Source organism: Camelus bactrianus, chromosome 5 (genome assembly GCF_048773025.1).
Source record: "Camelus bactrianus isolate YW-2024 breed Bactrian camel chromosome 5, ASM4877302v1, whole genome shotgun sequence".
Lineage (NCBI taxonomy): Eukaryota > Metazoa > Chordata > Mammalia > Artiodactyla > Camelidae > Camelus > Camelus bactrianus.
Genome location: NC_133543.1, coordinates 25044811 through 25067795, shown reverse-complemented (window position 1 = coordinate 25067795; position 22985 = coordinate 25044811). Strand labels below are relative to the sequence as shown.

General features: G+C 34.7%; 1 protein-coding gene across 15 annotated transcripts in view; it reads right to left on the bottom strand.

Moving 5' to 3' along the window:
• Nucleotides 1–22985, bottom strand: part of R3HDM1 (R3H domain containing 1) — an 82610-nt gene that overhangs the window by 29637 nt on the left and 29988 nt on the right. For 6 of the 15 annotated variants that reach the window (XM_045508850.2, XM_074363570.1, XM_074363574.1 and 3 more), the window contains 9 exons: nucleotides 19376–19484; nucleotides 18828–18923; nucleotides 17166–17203; nucleotides 17032–17082; nucleotides 16688–16914; nucleotides 14367–14621; nucleotides 11380–11531; nucleotides 5196–5474; nucleotides 4221–4344 (listed from right to left, as the gene is read on the bottom strand). In XM_045508850.2, the coding sequence (XP_045364806.1) occupies nucleotides 4221–4344; nucleotides 5196–5474; nucleotides 11380–11531; nucleotides 14367–14621; nucleotides 16688–16914; nucleotides 17032–17082; nucleotides 17166–17203; nucleotides 18828–18923; nucleotides 19376–19484 (1331 nt within the window). Of the gene's footprint in view, nucleotides 1–4220; nucleotides 4345–5195; nucleotides 5475–7734; nucleotides 7837–11379; nucleotides 11532–14366; nucleotides 14622–16687; nucleotides 16915–17031; nucleotides 17083–17165; nucleotides 17204–18827; nucleotides 18924–19375; nucleotides 19485–22985 lie in introns of all 15 variants that reach the window. The other 9 variants (XM_045508854.2, XM_045508857.2, XM_010973215.3 and 6 more) reach the window with 8 other exon arrangements.

The window sequence follows — 22985 nt, the reverse complement described above, 5'->3', positions numbered from 1 at the left end:
TACATCCCTAGTCAGAGCTCAGAGAGCTTCAAATGCTTTTAGGTGTCCTTAGGTCCATTTAATGGCATGAGTAATAATATTCCTAAGAAGTTACTTAGCAATAGGGAAAGAGACGTACTTGACTTTTGCTAGTAAGTTTAGCATGCTTAAGACATTAAAACTTTTAAGAAAAGCTCCAAACCAAACTGAATCTGTGATTTAGATCTGCTTTGGAAAAGAAATTAAAGCAATAGCTTTCACAAATTTTTAAAAGGTAAATTATACTAAGTCAAGATTGTTATTTAAATTCAAATCCCTATTTGAGTATGATGCATGATTAAAAGGCATTACAATTAATGGAAAATATAAGCAAATGTTAGTACTTTAATACAGCATTAAAAAAAGAAAGAAAGAAAGAAAGAAGAAAGCAGTGGAAATCTGAGTAAAAAGAAGCCAGGAAGCAGCTGAAAAAGAGACCGGTTCACTGTGAGAAATGTAAACCTCTCAGACAGTGCTACGGCCCCGAATCCAACAGCTCAGGAACAAGGCCAATTATTGCAAAATATTAAACATATATGGTGAAGCCGCAAACTTTTCAAAAGAGTCATAAGAATGAAAGCAGCTACATAGAAAACAGCCAGGCCTCATAAACCTAAAATCTTTGCTGTAATTACTACCTGCAGGAAAGGTTTCTTTATAGTATACCAAGCTCCTTATACGAGGTATGCTTTATGGTATTCAAGCTGTAACTTCTATGATAAAGGGTTAAGATAATAAAGCCTTATCTTATTACTGCAGCTGGCAAGTAACCAGATCTTTTGAAATCACTGCTTGGATGGGGCCAGTTCTTGACAGTAAGTCATTAAGCTACTGCAAATCAATCAATATCCCACCTTTCTGAACAAGAAAGGACTCACATAAGATAGACACACAGAATCATGGAATTTTACAGTACACAGAGGCTTCAACAGACAGTACAGGAAAACGTCCTTACTTTTTTTCTTGCAATTGAGTAAATTGAGGCTTTAAGTTATACATCTAATATTAGTTAAATACAAATAAAGGCTGCCAGGATTTGTTGTGTTTTATTTATTTATTTATTTTTTTTGACATTATACCATAGAGATGCCTTGTGTTGTCAGAATTTCTTGTTTCTGTTGACAGGGGCTGACTCAACCTTGTTTTAATAACCTTGGTAATTTCACATTCATAACAAAAGATTGGTATATTCATTTCCCAGTAAGAATGTTAGTACTGATTTCAATTCAGTTCCCACAATAGATGGGTTTATTGTCAAGGAGATCAATAGCTACCGCAGTCCTCTGGTGCACCCACAGATAGAAGACCAAAGGCATCTTATCCTTCAGATATTACCCCAATCTCCTTCTTGCCCCTAAAAAGGAAAATAACAGAAAATCCTATCTTTCTACTGCCTATATCCTATCTGGTCTAAGAATATTATTCAATTGGGTTTATTAATTTAGGGCAAAATTTCTTTAAATTCATATATAAACATTTAAAAATTATTTGTGCCTCCACGAAAAAAAATTGCTCTGAATCTATCAATGCTTTCATTATTTGGCTGAATAACCGATTTCATCCTTTTATGTAATAAGAGATAACAGTATGCTTTTTGACTGGATGTTATTTGACAAGAAAACAATGTAAGGGACATAATAAATTATTTCTAAATTTAATCAGGTAAGGATGGTGGTATGTAGGAAAATATAAGGAAAAAAATTTTTGATGAAATTCAGAAAATATGATGTTTACACACAAAAATGTAAATTACTGAGAAAGAAACTGCTATAAATCTGTAAAGAAAATGAGAAACAAAAAGCTGCCTTTTCCATTTTCCAGTGCACTTTTACTTTTCTTTTAGGAGACACACAAACATAAATTCACATTTCTTCTGTAAGCTTCTGTAGCTAACAACAAAAAAAGTCCTTAGATTATATAATCCTCCATCTCCAACTAATTCTATATAATTACGAACACAATACGTGGCACACGCACTACCAAACTTTTCTTTAAAGAAAAATTTTCTCTCATCAGCATAACAACATTTCTTTCTCTTTCAGATAAGGGTGCTTTGAGGATTTACCTCCCTTTTATTCTTCAACTGAATATCATGAAACTTAAGTTTGGGTTGACAGGATACTACATGAAATAATCGGAGGCACCAATTCTAGATATAAAGTGCTACATTATAGCAGACTCTTAAGAGTCAAACGCAGTGTCAAAAGCCATTCAGACACACGCACTTTTTGGTGCCTGTACTGTCTAGATACAGTCTGACTTACTGTGTCCTTTCTTCTCACCATAACCAGCACTAGGAAAAACCCCACAATTAAAACATCACTGATGATAAACATGCCATCTGTCACACAGATTTTTGGCCCTCAATTAAGGAGTGGCATTTTCAGCTGTTTTCCATTAAATGGGAAAATTTTTTGCAGAGAGGCAGCTGTACTGGTCCAACCTGTGATTAAAAGTTTTAATTTTGTAGACAGTTTGACAATGGAGAGGAGTAAAAATTTAGCCATTAAAAAGAACAAAATTAAGAAGCTCACACAAATACAGAACACAGGTTTCTTGCTTGCCTCGTTAATAGGGTGTACTATTGAACTAATAATTAGTTATGTGCAAGGTATATGAATGGGGAGAGTTAAAGTATATTTCTTTTATTTTTTAATCATCATAACATTAGCTGTAATCTGTATTGTAATTTTGGAAGAAAAAAATCATGACAATTGTGACACGAAAAGTCAGTCACTGAGGTACAGAAAACTTAGGAAATAATTTCTATTGGAATAAAACAACAATGTATTTAAATTAGTAAGCACTGTCATGACCAATGTTCCCAGGTATAAAAGACAGCTTTTGATGCCGTTCAAAATTACAGCATATACTAGTTTACATTATTTGAAGTGGACTGCATTACTAAACTTCAGGAAAACCTGAAACTAAAGGGAGTCACATTTAAGACAGAGAACAAATTCTAAGTTGGCCAAAATGACCAATGTATGTACTCAACATCCTTTGGAAGAACACTTGTCACATACAATACAGGGCTAGTAACATGACACAGGGAAAAACCTATATATTAAGTACAAGACAACTCCTAAGAGCAACAGACTTAGGACCCGGAAGTTCCCCTGCAGGGGTGTTAAGTAAGAGTCACATCCGGTAAAGGAAGCCGATGAGTCGCAATGATCACTGAAGACTGCACGAGTGAGAAGCAAGAACACTTCTCATCAGACCGCCCAGTGTAGATGCCTTTCTCCTGAAATCGCAGCACGCCTTACAAGTCCCACACAGCAGCAAGAGCAAGAAACTGCCTAAGTAGAGGTGGAGGGTGATGTGGCCTCAGCTTGTCATGGGGACATAACCTGAGCACCTTCAAATGGTGACAAGCAGCTAAAAAGGCTGCAAAGAAACCAGTAAAAATTCTACTTCAACATCTAGAGTTATATAAAGGCTGAAGAGAATACCTTATTAAACATCTGGGGCAGAAGTACACATCTAGGTAGGAAGCATAAAGAGAAATTAGTTCAGTAAAATTAGTGAGTTTTTTTTATACTGAGATCACAGTTGTTTTCATTGAATGCTTAAAGACAATTTGAAAGGGGCAAAAGAAAAATAATCTTTTCAGTTTTAATATATTTGACGTGACTAGGATTAGATTGACTGCATTTGCTTTAAAAACACCTTTCACTATACAACCAGCAAATTGAAAAACAAAACACAAAAAAGATGTGTGAGAACATTATTCCTTTTAAGGAAGTCTCTGCGGAGACTAAGACATCAAAATATCTTTACTAGGCTAGAGTTCTCAACCAAAGTTCGGTCATCCTGGTCCTTGCTTTCAGTTAGCTGTTCAGCAGGCATCTTAACTGGCCTTGCCTCTCTTTTTCGCTGTTTACCTTGGGTGGACTACCAAGCTGCAGAGAAGGCTTCAACTACAAAGGCAGTGAGTACCAGGAAGTCGCTCACCTGTACAATCTTCTCATTATGACTCCCAACCTTTAGCATATAAACCTGACAGTGTGGTATTTTCTGGCGGGTGCTAAGATCTGCCCACTCTTTTAATCTCACTGGTTTACACATTCACGTATGTGCACATATCTGAGATCCTTGACAGAGTGTGGCAGTATCTTAACAGCAAGACTGAAATGAAGCAGGATGAAAACCAGCAATACTCAAAGCTAAGAAGTGCTACTCTCGTGACTTCTACTCACCTGTCTGCTGTGCAGGCTGTGGCAGTGGTTGATTTAGATGTGAATTGTAATGGACAGAAGGGACTGGGCGATACTGAGGTTGGCTGGAATGGTAGTGGCCCGGAGCACAGTAACAGGCTGGCATCTAGGATAAGTATTGAGGGGGGAAAAAATCAATTTTACTTGCAATAGAATTTTTTTTTCTGCCAGGAACATCAGAGTATAATGAGTAGCAATTCCCTCCAATATCAATCATCCGAAAACTGATTTTCTTAGGTTTAAGTACACCTGAAAAAAACTTTAAAAATATCAAACATAGAGTATACATAACAAAAGACACCTACCAGTTTGCCTGCTGATCAGATTTAGTAGATTTTAATTTTTTTGCCCGCTTTGAGATTTTTCTCACTTTTACAAAACCAGATGCTACTGAAATAGCCTCAGGCTCACTCCAACATTCTTTGTTCTATATTCCACAGAAAAACTATTATCCTGTAGTTTCCATAAACGTTTTTAAACTTCTAGTGTGTGTGTGTTATGCATTACTTGTTGAGAATTTAAAAAATTTACATTTATGGTACTCTATATAACCTCATGCAACTTATTTTGCAATTAACATTATTTTTAAGACTCATTTTGGTTGAAACATGTACCACTAGAGCTCATTCAACTTAACTGCTGAACAGCAATCACCATATAAATAAGCCAGTTTATCCATTCCTACACTAATACACACTTGCGCTGGTTCCATTCTTTAATTTTTGCTGTATTTCTAATGCAAATTAAAATGCCAGTACAAATTTTACTTGTCAGTGTTACTTTAATAAAGCTGGAAAAAAATGCCAATAAGACTAGCTTGGGTTTAGTTTATACAAGCTTTGTTCACACGTTCTCACAAATTTTATCCATGCAAAATTAAAAATAAGCTCTCTAAAGTTAAAACCGATCTTAAATGGGAGGCTGCTATGGGAGAGGAGAGAGGAAAAAGCAATGCACCTGTGCAGAGGGCTGCTGAATGTACCCCTGCTGCTGGAGCACAGGCTGGCTGACAGGATGACCAGAGGCAGAATAGCCAGCGGTAGGGACTGGCTGCCCAGGTGGCAGGGGAGGTGGGGGTGGCGGCGGTGGTAGAGGGGCGGCTGTCATGATATAACCAGACTGCGGGGTCTGAAGAACAACAGTGGACTGGAACATGGTGGCATGAGGGTCAGAACCATCTGCAGATGGCTGGCGGGCAAGACTCATGTGGCTAAACTGAGACCCAAGGTTGTCCTGCTAAAAAAGCGAGAAGTGAGAAATCAATAAGCCTTTCATACATAGACCAAACTTATCAAAGAAAAATACCTCATATTTTAAGAAGAGTTGCAGTAGTATATATAATGAAAATCATGTATCTACAACAGACATGATTTAATAAAAGAATAGGTTCAAGAAAATTAGAACTCTAAGGCAGGAAGGTAGGAATATTACAATGCTGTCATTACAAATTACTTATAAAATGTATCTAATGGAAGTGTACAGCATGCAGAAAAGAGAAGGGTATAACAACATTTCACAATAAAAAAAAATGAAAAGACACTTATTTAAATGAAGATTAAAGGCACACTTTTATATTATACAATTAACATTTTCTGAAAAGACTTCAAAGACCAGGAGACTAGCAAGGCATGGTACTAATTACTCTTTACTTTTAATCACTGCCCTTCTTCCCAGAAGGCAAGATTCAGGTTCTAAGCATTTCTGTCTCTCTTTTACCATACCTAACAATCAAATATACTAATGGAAATGAAATAAAAAAAAGTAAAATCTACCCACCCTGATCTTCTTATTTCTCAAAAATAATTTGGCCATAAATTCTACTCTTCCCTAGTGTCTTTCTGTCTGTTCCTTAAGTCAGATGTTAGACAAATGTAATCCAAATGGCTGTTTCCTACCACTTTTGCTACTTAGAGAACAAGCAATGGCGCTCAGCCAACATAGGGTTAACGATTTATATGCCATTTGACAAATGTTTGTCTGACTCAACAGCATAAGGACCAGTTCTGACTAGACTGGATAATAGCACTGAAATGATAATAATGGGGTTAGAATGGGATTCTCTCACTCCCAAGGAGCCACAGACTGGCAAAACATTTATCAAATTTTGTTAAGAGGAAACATCTGAAAAAAAGTTACTTAAAAAATTGTGTTGGCAATTGATTTGTCAGAAGAAAGTTGACATGTCTGCATTTTCTACAGTCTGCTGGTTTTTGCAAAGTAAATTAAGGCTATGGAGAAGATAAGAGATTGAAAAAAGGAACCTGACTTTATGACTAAAAATACATGGCTTTACTCTTCCCAAATGATTGCTCTAACATTGTCAAACAGCCTATTCATGTTAATTCAATAAACAGTTTCAGAAGAGAAAACTATACGTAAATATACCTACTAGTTGTAATTATAAGGTAATATGGGCAAATACTTTAAAAAGCAATACCATAACTATATATTACCATCAGAGTCATCTTGGAAAAAATGTTATTTTCTTATTACAATAATCCGCCATTTTTCAAACCTTTTTTGAGGCTTTTATTTATTTATTTTTTTTAAAATGTTGCCAACCTTCTCAATGCTGGCAAAACTTCATTTTTTTCAGACTGGAAGTGCTTTTCAAAAATCACTTGGAGCTAAGGCTGGTAAACAAGGTTGTTGCCCCCAGCTCAAAACAAAACCACCCTTAACAAAACAAAAGTGTTTACTGATTTTAAGATATAGCTTATAACTTAACTTAGAATGCAATTTCAAAACGTTATGGCCATATAGCCAGAAAAATAAGAGCATCACTGGGAAAAAGTATATAGGTTGTTAAGCAGATTCATTTTAAGGGAAGGAAACTAACATTTATTGAATGCCTATTTCATGTTAGGCACTGTGCAGGACGTCTTTACACTGTGGTCTCATATGCTTAGTAACTACAGAAGGTCACATAGAGAACACAAGGCGGTGGTGTGTTGAGCTCTTACTGAAAGATGTAACTTGGGACACACTATAGAGTAAATGAGATACCATTATTTTGTAGTCACAGATTAAATAGCTAGAGATTTTCTTTGGAAATTTACTTAGGAGGGTGTCTTATGTAACTGGAGCTTCCAGTTACTACTGGTACCAAGTCTACTAAGTCTACCTGGGGCATCAAGGAAAGAACAGAAAGCTGCCACCCAAGCAAGGACTGCACAGAACTGCACCAACCTCAATGAGAATAGCGGCTATAACATTTTAGGACTAGAATAGTCAACTTGAAAATTATTTCATTATGAAAAAGCAGGAAAAGATTAGGCTTTATATAATCACTATAATAAGCCAATATAACAAATACTTTATGGAAGAGAATAAATTTTAAATTATTTCTAATACAGGTTAGAAATACTTTTTCAGTACACACACATCCCTGACTTTAGAAAATCACCAAAGAATGTATCACATTAGTCACAGTCACGAGGATTCATCACACATCCAGCCACAGAAATAACGCAGGAGGCGAAGAGAGATATAGTACCACGGAGTATTGCTGGGTGGGTGAGACTGGCAGGAGCGGGGGTGGGTAAGGGGCTGTAGAGTACTGAACAGGCTGTGAAGAGGACTGCAGAGGACGAATAGGCTAAGGAATAACAGGTTGGCAAACAATGTTAATGTCAGAATAAATGTCAGAAGAACTGCATAAAACGGAAAGTCATACTTTTTTGGCAACAGCTTAAACTACATTAATAAAGTCACCTTAAATACAACATTATAGGAAACAACAAAAACAATACTAAGCAAAGAAACTCTACATAGAAAAATTGAGAACATACATTTAAATTTAAAACAGGGTTAGAAAGGTAATTTTTCTTTTTATAAAAATATTTAGTAGATTCACTGCAACAGTTAATTTGGATATTTCAAATCCAATTATCTAAGCAAGATAACTTAACTCTGGGTTAAGTTAGTAAAAGCAAAATCATTTAATCTTACTCCCTGGTGTGATGAAGGGGTTGCTTTGTTCAGCTATATAACACTAAGTAATAAAAGAAAAATTTCATTCATCCTTTTCAGACAGTGTAAGTTATACAGTATCTATGCCAAGTATCCTTTCTATTTGATACGGCATGATTAGATAACCCTTTAGGGACTAACGTGACTAAATTTAGCAATTTTTAAAGAAAAATATACTGTGAGCACCATTAAGAATAATGGCCTTGAGGGGAGGGTATAGCTCAGTGGCAGAGCACATGCTTAGCATGCATGAGGTCCAGGGTTCAAGCCCCAGTACTGCCATCAAATAAATAAATAAATAAACCGAATAACCCCTCCCCCCAAAAGGCCTAAAGAAAACACACACATACATATAAGCACATGCATATGCATACAAACAGATCTCTTCTGTATAAGGAAGATAAACACATTTTTCTTCTAACTAAAAAATTTTATGGAGAGAATATCAGTTGCTGAGGAACTACACTTGGCCTTTGAGCAACTCAGCATTTGGGGTGCCGATCCTCTGCACAGTCAAAAATCTGTGTATAGCTTATGGTCAGCCCCGTATCTGTAGTTCCTCCATTCCTGTGATTCCATGCCACGGTTTCAACCATCACAGATGTATTTAGTGAAAAAAATCTGTGTGTAAGTGGACCTCTACAGTTCAAACCTGTGTTGTTCAAGGGTCCACTACAGTTACCTGAAAAAAAAATTTTTTTTCACTAACGAAATACTCCTGCATTTCAGGGGAAAAAAAAAAAATATATATATATATATATATAAGTTTCACTTTTGCCAAGGGCACTCAAAAAACAGGTGTTTAAAAAAATGAAAAAAGTTTCAATCATTTCTAAATCTTAGGGAATACAGCTGGCCATCTACAGGTTAACGCTGGCATTTAGTCTCACAATCTTACTGGACTACAGTTTATTACAAAGGGGTAATATACATGTTGGTTTAATGACTATCATAATCCACTTTATAGGTGGCAATAAGGTTAAGGGAAATTAAGTACCCTGTATACAGAACCCAAGTAATTTAATGAAAACTCCCATTTTTGGTTAAAATGTATATACATGAATCTCCTTCTGGACAATATTTCCAAAGAATATATTTTAAAAATGCAAAATTAAATAAAATTACTTGGGAAATAATCTAAATAAAGATAAATTCTTATGACTAAGATGTATAATGATGCGTTGCCTTTCTACCATAAAATCAATACAATAATTTCTAAAAAAACAGAGAAAGGCTTAGATTAGTTTAGAATTCCACACACACACAAAAAACCCTAGAGTTAAAGGACTAAAAAAAGTAAAAGCTGAAAGATCTACAGAGTAGCCATCGGTTCCTCACTAACCTGCTGACTAGAAATTAGCAGGCTTCCCAACGGAAGACAGCACACACCACACTGAAAGAGGTGCAGCAGCTTGAGAACTGCCAAGTACACGCTATTCGATGTGTTATTAAGTCAGACAAGCATTAAGACATAACTTTCTTCCAGACAACCTGACCTACTATGTAAGTGTCAGATGAGACAAAAGCTTCAGTCTGCTGGGGAATAAAAGGAAGCAGAGTACCATGAGCACTGAGGGTATGAATTAATGTCTGCCAGCGTGTCAAGAGGTAATAAGAAAAATGTGGGCTAGAAGACTGGCTGATCAAAGTGAAATTCTGACACCACTTAGAAAAGAAAAAGGCTTAACATTTCCTTTCTCCTACTTAAATTGTAACTGGCTGCAAAACAACACCCACTTAAAGTGACTGGTTTCAAGAATGCAGTCCATCTGAAGGCTTTGGAAATCACAGCATTATTTTGTTTGGCTGTTTGAAATTTCATACATGGATTATCTCAGTGTGAAAAAGATAGTTACTGAATATCATTTGTTCATCAGTTCTCTATTTCTGTATTTGATGATGAATTACCAGAAAACACTTGAAACAACGCCAGGAAAACCAGCCATTGCGTTTAATGCACACCCTAAGATTTCAAATTATAGTCTATTAAGACATCATTTCTAAAGTTAGCTGCCTACACCTTCATTTGGATTGTCTCTTAAAACTGTACCAGAGAAAACTATTTCTAACTCTGAAATATGTAACCATAGATAAGTCCTTAGATTTTTTTGAAGCTGCCAGACTAACCTTATTTCCACTGCACTAAATCAAATGAAATCAGCCCTATAAAGTTCCTGGTGAAACATACAGCACTGCAAAGATGATTACATGATAGCAAATTAAAGAGAAAAACTTCATGACCAAGTTGAATGAAACCAAGGCAGAGAAAGCCTGGGAGGGAGCTGATGTAGCCTAATATGTACCTGAGTATAGGTAATCAAATGAGGCTGGGAACTGGGTATGGGAATCTATGGGAACAGTTTTAGCAGTTTTAGGCAATTTCCTCTACATATATGAATTCATTTGTACAGTCTTAGAAGTGCATGAAAAACCTAGAAGTCCTACTTTTGAGAAGTTGCCTTGCCTACTTCTCAAGTTGCCTACTAGGAGTCTTAATTGTCAGAACAACAATTATTTTCATGAGTTCAAAAATATCTGATATCTTTATCAAACTGCTCATACATTTTTCACCCCTGCAGTACAAATAATATAATCTGTGAACAAAACTAGTGAAATGTCTCCAGTTCAAGTTTATCACTACACTCCTTTCACAGAAAATTACTCTGCATGTTCTCACCAGTGGAATATTTAGATCATCTTCCAGGGACAAAGAGGTATAAATAACTGTACACATTTTTTTTTTGATATATTACCCAAACTTTCAAAGATAGAATGAAAGTAGGAGTGTACACTGGTACAAGTAAATTCAGCAAGAATGTATAACACAACTCATTTTGCTCACTGGGATAATGAACAATCTTAGTTTTTCATTTTTTTTTCTCTTTTCTCTTGTCTATCTCTTGCTATTGTGAAATAGGGATAAAATACTCACCACACAGGCTCATGAGATAAAAATTTCCCTTCTTTCCAATATACATTCTGTATTCATTAGCAGAAAAGCCCTTGAAGTTAACCTCTCCTCTACGAGTACTGAGTGGGACATCACTGGTGGAGAATATTAAAGTTCTAAAAGATACTTACTTGGGCTATCTCAATTATAATTAGTGAACTTAGTCCCAAATATGCAAAGCAGGTGAACTTAGCATTATGTAATCGTGGATATGTGCACCTGTGAGAAAATGTGATTAGCTGCTTGTTGTTGAGGTGGTGGGGGTGGCAGAGGTGGCTGTGGAGGTCCAGGCACTTGGGTTCTAACTGGTGGTTGAGTCATAGGAGGATTATACACAACTGGACTCCCATCTGGGTTTATGAAGGGCTGACCTGAAAAATTTAAAAAGGAAGAAAAAACTAATTTACAACGGAGACTGAAAATAGGTCATCCGACAGAAACTTACAACACATTTTCAATTCTTATTCACAATTCCAAAAGCCTCAAGTTTCTGAAGACCAAAAGCTTTTCTTAGAAGAAGTCTGACCTTACATGAGGCTATTAATAATCTTTGTATTTCCCATTTAGAGTAAATATTCAAAAGTTTTGCTGCAGTGTTTTACTATGGAGGGCAAGCTTTAGATCCTGTTTAAGTTATTTTATAATACCCAGTACACAGTGTTTTTCTGAAAAACTCAATTCTGAAGCACTTCTTGCTCAAGGGATTAAGTTACAGGATTGTGTTCCTGTAGTGATAGAACACATTTCAGTTTTAAGAGAAAAAACAAAAAAACAACTTGACTTTGGGATGCTGAAAATTTCTCACTTAGAGCCTGTTAAGTGGTGGGAAATATCTAATTTATAGGTCACACTGCATATATTTAACTAGTAAGACTAAAACTTGGTGAAAATTAAAATGGTTGATAACTTCAAATTTCAAATTGTGGACTTGATGGCAGTGTCCTTATTTTATAACTTCTAATATGTTAAAAGTTGAAAATAATTTTTAAAATTCTAAACATTTTTCTAAAATAGTTTCTTTTTATTCATTGTATCCAGCTTTATTCATAGGTAAGAAAGAAAACAAGAGATAACTTTAATATTGATTCTGAGGCTTACTCTTACTGGTTACCAATTATTGGAGGAATATTTTATGTAACTAAGTAAAATAAATTTTAATCACTTTCTCTACACAAACATTTTAAACAACTTTTTTTTTATTATACAAAGTAATATTTTTATTGTGGGAAAATAAACAACAAATACAGTTTAAAATGAAAATAAATTCCTCATAACTTTATAGTTAACAACTTGGATACCTTCTTCTAGAATTTTTTTTTCAATGTACATAGAAACAGATTCAAAGATTAGTATTTTTCCTTACTACACAGTGAATTAAAAAAAAAAAAAAAAGGACTATGTGGAATAAAGTGATCATTGACTATGATACTCATTTAGGATGAATAAAAATAAAGTAAACTAAATACAAAATAAGAGAAAGTTGACTGAATAATAGTGTCAAATTGCCTTTAAAACATCTTTCCTTTCATGGAAAAACCACTCTCTCTTTTTTTTAAAAATAAACTTGTACCATAGAATAAAGTAACAATTGGGAAAGAAGAATACACTGTTTCATCGCTATTAAGTGGGAAAAGCTCTCCAAAGTCAAATTATTTTCATCAGTTAGTTTCCTGATAATTTATGTGATGGTTAAAAGTTAAGTAAAAGCAAATCATGCTGGGTATTTGTTGATTGTTAAATAATTCTGGGGAAAAAAATAGTAGAGAAGACTTGAGTGAAAGCATGTTTTAAAGTAACTTAAGGACTATGAAAAAGTTAGACATGTTGTCACTCTGTTCACAAAAAGCAAAGAGATCACTTTTGGACTAACTTAAAATTAAGTATACAATTCAATACCAGGTTGATTAGTTACTTTATCATTTCATACTCAACTGAATCTTCATGTTACCAAAAAGCTATTAAGTAATATGTTTTGAATGAAAAATAGAAAATACTAAAATATTATGTCATGTTATATCCTGTTCTAGGAAAACAGGAAGTTTAGTAATATAATAGACTTGAAGGATTAGAAGTGTTATAAAGCAAAAACTGAATTTCTGAAGAGTCAGATTCATGCTAATTAAATTCTTACAATAGAAACAAAAGTTTAAGTACTTTATTTAAAAAAGAGATGCAAATAAAATCTGAAGGTAACGAGTCCCAAGCCATGGTTTTTTTTTTCCCCCTCTTTTGTTTTTTTTACAACAAACAAAAGGAAAGTTTCAGGAACACTCAGAGACCCTGACATTCTTGCCTTATTTTCCTTGTCCAACTACTACCAGGCTGATATGACTACAACAGCTAAATTTTATGTGAATATTTAAGAAAGGTATCAAATGATTTAAGGTTGTTCTCATTATCTTAACATAATGGGCTATGTTATTTTGATTAGAGACCCAGATGACCCGTGACTTACAAAAAATTTTTATTTTCAATAAGTCATTTTTGCAAATATACAGAATGAAAAGTATTATGACTGCAGTTTCTTAATCTGAGGTTCAGTTTCCTTATTTGTAAATACAGATTTCACCTACCTAAGAGGGTTGTTATAAATAATGTATTTAAAGCACCTAATACATTACATGACACATAGTAAATGCTCAATAAATACAAATTACTATCTAATTGCAAAGAATAAGTGTTATTAATATTAATTCATAAGGACTACCTATTTTCTTTCACTAATAACAACATGTTCTTTAGCTTTTCTTCAGTAGAATTACCATATTCATAAGGAATTATCATGTTCACAAGGACAATTACTTATAGGTTCTTCCCACTGCATTACATAACAAGAGCTATTAACATTTTCCTTCATGAGATGCATATTCTTTTCCTCAGGATCAAATTATTTTATCAAATAAAGCTCCTTCAAAGGTGGTTGTCCCATTTTTGGGGAATGAATCATTTTTTAATTATTTAACCTGAAAGATGATGTCATGGATGTCACACAGTGAAAAATACTGATATAAATTTCTGATATAAATGTCTTTTAACATTCTCTAGCATAAAGTGTTTTTATTGAAGTTCTAGGGAAAATGCTAATCACTCAGGAAAAATAAAAAGTTGACAAGGCACATAAGATAATACATTTAATATGTACTCTTTCATTTCCAGATAACTCCTGATATCGAAACTGAAATAAACACCTTTTTCTGGATACCAACCTGTTTGTGGGTTGATCAGAATACTGCCAGGTGGTATGCCTGCCGCTTCCAAGGGAAGCAAAAAGAAGCTAGTGCTAGGAGATGCGACTTGCCCATTTAGGCCACCATCAAAGGAAAGAGAACTATGAGTGCTGACAGTTGGATAGACGACAGGTGCGCCATGAGAAGACTGGCTGAGAGCTGTACCTGGAAGAGGCTGCTGGATGTGAGAGAGAGAGCCCGTAGATGACCCTACACTACCAGAAGACTCAGAACCTAGGGGAGGAGTAATGAAAAATAGGGATTTTTTTTTAAACCTCATATAAAAACGCAGGTTTTAAATACGTAACAATAAAATTCACATTGCATAACATGCAGTTAACACACAAAAGCATCAGCTATTTTTCATTTACTGTACAATTTTGCTTCCCCTCCCCACCAAGAACAAGTTTAATAGAGCAAAACTGATCACATAAGTTGTCAGAGGAGTCAGAGCCAAAGCATGCAACTTAAGAAAGTCTGCAATAACATCAGCACAGACAGCCACAAAAACCACATTACTCACATTCCCAAAAGGACAAAGTTATGTACATTTTTACCTTTTAGATTAACACCTAGGAATATACAGATTATAATTTTCCCCCAGGACTAAGAACTTAGCACAGCCAAATGCCCAAAACCTCATATCAGAAACCCCTCATCTATAAGAACACAGAAAGATTAAGAGTAGTGTAGAAATAACAAAAATGATAAATTCTCTATGAAGAGAAATAACTATCAAGTTTCATTGCAGACTTCCATTTTCAGCTCAAACTCATAAAACCAACTTTCAATTTTTATCATAGCAAGGGACAAAGATAGTATAAAAATATTCCAAGTACTTACTGGCTTAAAATTTATTTCTCACTGTACTTAATAAAGTAATTTGATAATTTATTTTTAATTGTTTATATGCCTCCAGTCTACTTAATTTTCTGTTACACAGAGACTGAAGAAGTCACTGATTTTCAGTATAATGGCTAAAAGATAATGAGACAATGGAAGAAAGGAAAAGATTTTGATGTTGTAAATAGTTAATTAGATTTTGAATAACAAAATTGATTCTGCGACGGACAATTAATTTTTAATGAAAGAAATGAACAAATATGACACACTATACAGATTGCCTCTGAAGGATAACTTCTATTTTAAGTTGTGCCAAAGTGACTATTTGTAAGAACTATATGAAAAATAATTTTTCCTAATAAAAGAAATTAAATATTTCTTTTCATCTCTGAAGATGATACAGATTATAAATAGAACACGTTCTTAAAATGTTTTAATTTGGTTGTATTACCAAATGGCTTTCTCATGACACATGAGTAGTTTTTTCCTGTTACGATGACTAAGAGGTCATTTATCAAGTAAGTGCATATTTGGTACATATGCATATTTCTTATATTCATATAATTTATCTGTCTTTAGCAACATAGCAATATTCTATCATATACACTAACACATTTTAAATATCTACATTATAAGTCAAAAAGGTGACAAGTGTAATTCACAAACCTTAGCAATTTAAAGCACTGAATTCACAGATATTTAAAAAATACTGTCACCTTCAAATTTACATCTCTCCCTTCATTGTTCTTTGTATAAAACCATGTTTAGGCTTTACCCAAAAAGGATAAAGAGAGCCATTTCTGCTAATTTTCATACTTATTTTGGGATAAAAATAAAGATGTGAGAGGATCCTAAAAGAGATGTGAGCTTTAGTACTAAAGCCAGTTAGTGACAGTGAAAACAGAAAATGCTATGAGCCCAAATGTTATGTCACCTAAAAGCAAAGAAGCTAGGAGAATAAGAATGTTACTGAAATTTCTACTTGTTCATATTAATTATGTTGAAATATTTTCCCTCAGTTTTTAAAATCCTCAAAAACTTCACAGCAATTTTATCCATTTTTGAATGGCAAGTGAAGAACTTTATCATGAAAATGCAATCAATGTTAACCAATCCTAGGTGAGAAACCATTTCTTCCAGCTATAACCAAGCAATGAAGAATTTCCAATCACTTCTGGGCACTCAAACAAGAGATGACCAGCCTGATGTAAGTTTATGTTGCAGTAGAGAATTCTTATTTTAACTGATGTTTATAAATCTCTCTTGCACGGAGAATAAATCCTAATGTCAATAAACATGTTACCTCAAGTATTCTGGAGGTGCTCAATGTACTCCTGGTAGGAATCTTCTATTTTAGGATAATTACAGAAGCCACATGATTTAAAAAAAAAAAAGAGCTAAGACAACATGAGGGAAACTAATGTTCTGACTGCACAGTTCTACACAGATATTTATACCTGTTTTTGAAAGCCTGCCTACGCTTTTGCTGCTTCCAGAACTATCACCTCTTGTCAGAACTGAAATTCCACTGAAGCTGCTGGCTTTGGTTACAGCGGGCTTGAAGTTTCGGAGAGAGCTGTCTGAATCTGTGCTGCTCCAAGGTCGGGGGTCAGAGTACTTCAGCTCATTTTCAGTGCTGCTTTGATGGCTATTTGTTGATCGCCCTGAAGCATCTTTATTAACTCTGTAATTTAGAAATAAAACTTTGAAAATCTAACAGAGACAAAAGGGGAAACAATAAAGGAAAAAAATGCTTTAAATTTTCAATACTGTGTACTGCATGAAAACATGCTTCCAATACCTAAATATCTGGCGCCTCTGCTGGGTGCTACTAGCATCCTCGTCTTGGAGTCTGTTGGCATTTTAATGAAACATTTTTATTTTTATTAGCGTCAGTAAGACACTTACCAAAATAAATGTTAAAAAGTCCCTCACCTTTTGTCAATAATATAATTCTCTTGGGAACACAGGGACTAGAAAGAAAGAACAGAAATAAAAAGTTAAGCATTTGTCAAATAATGTCATCTGTAAACCAATGATGACAGCAAAAATCATGTGTAATAATATTTCAAAAGTAGTACCCCCCTGAGAAAAAAATCAAACATGGTGATAAGGTATACAAATAAATGATAGTGAAATTTTTTTTGGCTTGGAGACACTATCTTACTTTTAAAAGATATACATTTTGAAGCCATTCATGTTTGTACAAATTGTCTGAGAAACTCAAATATTCTCCCCAACTAGTGAACTCATTTTCATTACTGTATATTTAAGGTATACACCAGTGTAGATTCCCCTTCATTCACTCAACAAACATTTTGATAACCTGTGCTTTGGCAGCGGCTGTAGCCATGAACAATCAGCTATGCCTCAACGCAGCTTCCAGCCAAACTCCTCTGGGGCTATGAACCTAACTCAGGCGACCATCATTTTTGCTTGTATCAACGGTCTTCTAACTAGTTTTCCAGCTACCAGTTGCACTCCTTTCATCCAATTTAAACAGCAGACGCCACAGCAATCTCTCTAAACCAACAATCTGCTCATGCCTCTTCCCTCCTTAATAGCTCCTTGATATTCCAGCACAGGGGTCAGCAAACTATAGCTAGCTACCTGTTTTTATAAATAAAGATTCAGTGAAACACAGCCATGTTCGTTCATTTATTATCTATGGCTGCTTTCATATTAACAAGGCAGATTTGAGTTGTTGCAATAAAGCCTGTGTGGCTTGAAAAGCCTAAAATACTCATTATTTGTCCATTTATAGAAAAAGTTTGCTGACCCCTGCTGTATAAAAAGCCCAACTACCTAAACTCGCTTTCAGGGGCAAGTTGTCTGTTTTCTGCTTATTTCTCCAACTGAAATGGCCCTCATTTCCTCTCACCCAGGCTACAATCCAGCTACTCTGGATCTTTCAATTCCCCATGTGTCACGTTTTCCTTTATCACTGGGCTCCTGCGGATGCTGACCCTCGACAAGGAACACTTCACTCCTTCAGGTAACTTCTTGTCAGCTGACTCTCTCCCTCACTCCTCCATTCTAGTTTGTGGTGCTTCTGTGCCATGTCCCATAGTCCCTGGTGCTTCTCTGCTGTGTTCCCTATTTTACCTTCACTTCTCTATACAAATCATACACCATGCTGTCATTATCCGAATACGCATCGAGGGTGGAGACCTCATTCATCTTACAAACTGAGAGAGAAATACATCTAGGTTAGGCTCTGAATTCAGAAGACCTGGGCTGAAATCCAAACCGTCACTTTTAAGTTATATGATATTTGTCTATCTTACTTAGTGAGCCTCCTGGAGCCTCAGTTTCCTAACCTGTAAAGTAAAAGCAGTGATAGCATCTCCTGTATATAGGGTTGTTTGGGAGATAAATTATTGCAAGTGTCCATGGATATGATCAATAAGATTTGTTGAATATTATAAACATAAATAGTTAACACGAACAAGACAGACTGTAATATTTCTAAAAGGGGACTTTATATGTAATGAAAATGGTTAAAAGTAAATGTAATCAATAGATGAAAGGAGTGAGCCCCTACAATGCAATTAGCATACATTTAAACACAAAGAACTAATCTAAGTCAGCACATACATCTTGGGAAAAAATTCGGTCTCTAGCTCTCTGGTATTCTTCTTCTCTTTCTTCTATAGATTTGCTTCTTCTATCATCTTTCAAACGTATTCTCATCTAAAGAAAAGAGCACAGTTAATTTTTGGAAAAATGACCTGCTAGTATAAATCCAGCACCTCTAAAAATGCTCTAATTGGATAGGTGCCAAGATGGCGGAGTATAGGGACTCACAGCTCACCCTCTCTCACAAACACACCAAGAATTGTATCTACGAACCCCTGAATTGCACAAAACACCTACTGAACTCTGGCAGAGTGTCTCTCACTTCAAAATACAGGAGGATTCTCACAAAATCTGATAAACAAGTTCACACTGTTTAGCACAGTGAACTGTATTCAATATCTTGTAGTAACTTATGGTGAAAATAATATGAAAACGAATATATGTATGTTCCTATATGACTGAAGCATCATGTTGTACACCAGAAACTGACACAACATTGTAAACTGACTATACTTTAATAAAAATAGATATTAAAGAAAAAAAATGCTCTAATTGTGCTAGGTTACCTGGTTATCATCTTTGTCAAAGCTAGAGTTATCTCTCTTGAGGATATATCGTTTCTGAAAGTCTTCACCTTTATCATCCTTAATATGTTCATTAAATTTCTGGTCAGGTCTAAAAAGAAAAAAAAAAAAACCAAAAAACCCAAGGGAACAAAAAAGATAATACATAATGTTTACAGAAAAGTTAAATACAACATTTTATGAAAAGTGATAATATTACCACTCACTATTACCATTACTAGATACTTATGTTATCGCATTTACTCCTCACAATAATCTTATGAGAAAATATCATCTATCCCATGTCATGGCTGAAAGGCTATGAAACATAGTGTGGGCTCTGGAATTTCACTGCTTGGGTTCAAATACTCAGCTTCAACACTTAGTTGCTTCAGGGACTTGCACAAGTTACCTATTAACCTTTCTTTTCCCAAGTTTCCTCATTTGTAAATGGGAATTATAGTGAACCTACTTCACAGTTGGTCTGAGGATGAAGTGAATTAATAGATGAACAGCACTTAAAACAGCAAACACTCAGCAGAAGTTTGTTACTGTTACAAATATTACCAAGAAAACTGAGGTTCACATGATTAAACCAACTGTCCAAGGTCGAAGGGCAAGTACATGACTGAGCCATAGAGGGAGCCCTAGGATGTATGGCTCAAAGCCTGTAAATCCTCTTTGCACTGCCTCCTCTAAATCTAAGAAACAATTCCGAAAGAAAGAGAAGTACAGCACTGTATCTTACGTTACACTCCCACAGCACGTGGCTTGGTGTTAGATAGTCAAATATTTTGTGGCTGAATTTACTAAAACTTAAGAGAACTACTTCAAAATGCAACCAAGATACCAAGAATTACAGCAGGGTGTCTCTTAGTTTTACATTAATTGAAATAGGTTAAAAAGACAAGTTCTTTTTTGAAGGTTCACATTGTGACGTAAAGTAATATTAAGAACTCTTAATAAATTTTATGGCTGATTGGTCTTTCCTCTGTGGAAATGTTGCAAGTTCTACTGAGATCCAAAAGACAGACATAAGGTTGATATCCTTGGAAAATTATAATTATATAATATTTCACTTTCTAAAATACACTCTCAGCTTCAACAAATTAATTCAACACTCTTGAGACTTAATACCATCCTATTATAAAACTGGAATTACTCTTTTGAAATATGTGACATATAAAAAATATATTTAGTGGCAATAAAATCTAAGTGAATCCCTAAGCAATTTTTTTACATAGTTTCAAAACATATTGTATAGTCATAGAATATATTATGAATACCATAAATAAATTTCTAAATCAAATAAATCTGGTAATGACAGTTTCAGTAAACTTTACCAGATATTTCACTATATAATCAAGTAATACTTCTGAATATTTGTTTTAACCTAGTGAATTTTTAATAAAGTACTGTATCTGCCACCTGTTAAATGATGCAAGAGATTAAAAAATGAAAATTATCCAAATAATAGAAACCTCCACTTTAAAATATATTTAGATAACTGAAACAGAGCAATCTCCACACAAAGCTATATACACAACTACAGAGAAAAATAAAAACAGTAATAACAATTTTATGACCAAACTGATGAGAAAAAGACTGCTTTCTTTAGGAGTTTGAAAGATTATCTATTTGGTTCTGACAATGGCAGTATGTTGTTATCTGACACGCGATTGCCCCTTTTAGTTATAATGACTGTTTTTGTAGCTGTTCAAAGTCACATTTTTCTTATTCATGGAGTTTATACTTCGGTGAGAGATTGTAATTCCAAAGTGAACTATAAGATTTAACCAAGGGCCTGGCAACTTTTCTAAGAGCAGCTGGATTCGCACACCAAATAGCATTAGCAGGCATTTCAGCTAACCTTAAGACTGTCTTACCTCTGTCTTTTATTGATGCCTGAATTTACTGCCCTGCAATCGCCAACTTCCCGCTCCAATGAGACACCCCAGTGGACACCGGGTTGTTGACATCCACAACACCACTGGTTCAAGGCTGGAGCGGGTAATCTGCCTATGAGGAAAAGGTAAGTTTGTTTTTATTCAATATGGAGCAGATCTCTAAGGTTTTCTGATTTACATTCTTCTTCATATTTCAGAAGATACAAAATAACAATACAGTGTAACTTCAATGATCTGAAATGCCCTGTTATAATTACGCTATTGATTCATTCTTCTTTAAGTACACCACAAACATGTGTGTTTAGCTGAACTTCTGATTCCCTGGATAAAGAGAACCCTGACATCATTCGTAGCATTCAAATAACTGAGGTTACACTGTATTGAAAACCTTAGAGAATCACCAGTCGAAATGTTAGTCAAAATGCCTGCTAATGGGCATGGGCATGTGCATGGGTATCCAGCAGCTCTGAGTAATGTTGAAAGGTACTGGTTAAATGAAGTCAAGTTATATCCACCTTCAGTCCAGCTTATAACTTATGGTTACCATTCTACTCTAGCCATGATATAACTAGTTGGGAAAAGACTAAAAGATGAAAATATTTTAAAAAGACTAATAAGATAAGCAGAGGAAAATTAAATCAGATTCATATTTGCAGGTAAAATTTAATCCATAAAGAAATATGGGATCCTTCTCAAAGACATCGGTCTTCATTAATTTAATTTTAGTTGTAGTAACAATCATGTAAAAATACTAGCTTCCACCAATATATCTACAGCTGACAAAATACTACTTGAAATGTTAGAGGACCAACTTAGTTCAGGCAAACAATATGGCAGCTACAAGGGTAAAGGCCATTATAACAGAAGGGACATAAGTGAATTAAATATAACCATGCAAACTGAATGGTTCATAATAGACAGAACCTTGAGAAAAGTCTAGCTTCAAGAAAGGAAGAAAAATAATGAACTGAAAAGCATTATCTATGCTATCTGAAACTGACTGCTGTTCATGACCATAGATTCATTGCTGCCACATATGAAATATAGAACATTCTTCTGATATGTAGATCATCACAAAGTATAATTTTAGCTGAAATCAACTACTGCTCTAGGATTAGCTTTTACAAATAGGCAAAAGCGGTGTCATGAATACATTACAATTTTAGGTGCTTCTGCACTGGGACTTTGCTCGCAAATATCAGCACATTGTCTCCTTCACCATACTATAAAGCTATCACCGTTTAAAGTAAATGACCCCTCTTAACTCTTTATAATATTTTCCTCAGTAAATTATATATAGCCTAGAAGGGGGACACAACATTATGGATAAGACTGGATTAACCAATAGTCCCACCTTCTTGAGATTTGTGAAGAAAAAAGTAAAAACAGAGGTGGAAAAGATAGTAAACTGACAGAAAATGAATTAAATGTAAGGGTGTTAAAATTCACTTTTTTCTTTTAAATTTGCCTGTGGTTGGCCATAGCTATCTAAATTATATTAATTTAAAAAATCTCTAAGAGGATGGTTATCAAACATCACTGATATTATGACCTTTGAGGGTTTTTTGCTTTTGTTTTTAAAAACCAGTCCTCAATTCATCTGTCTTATTTCAGTTCAGACCTGTGCATTTTGTATCTAGTGAGCTAGAGGTATTTTTTTGGTCCTGTCACAGAAGGCTATCACAAGGCTGAATTAAGCTACTAAA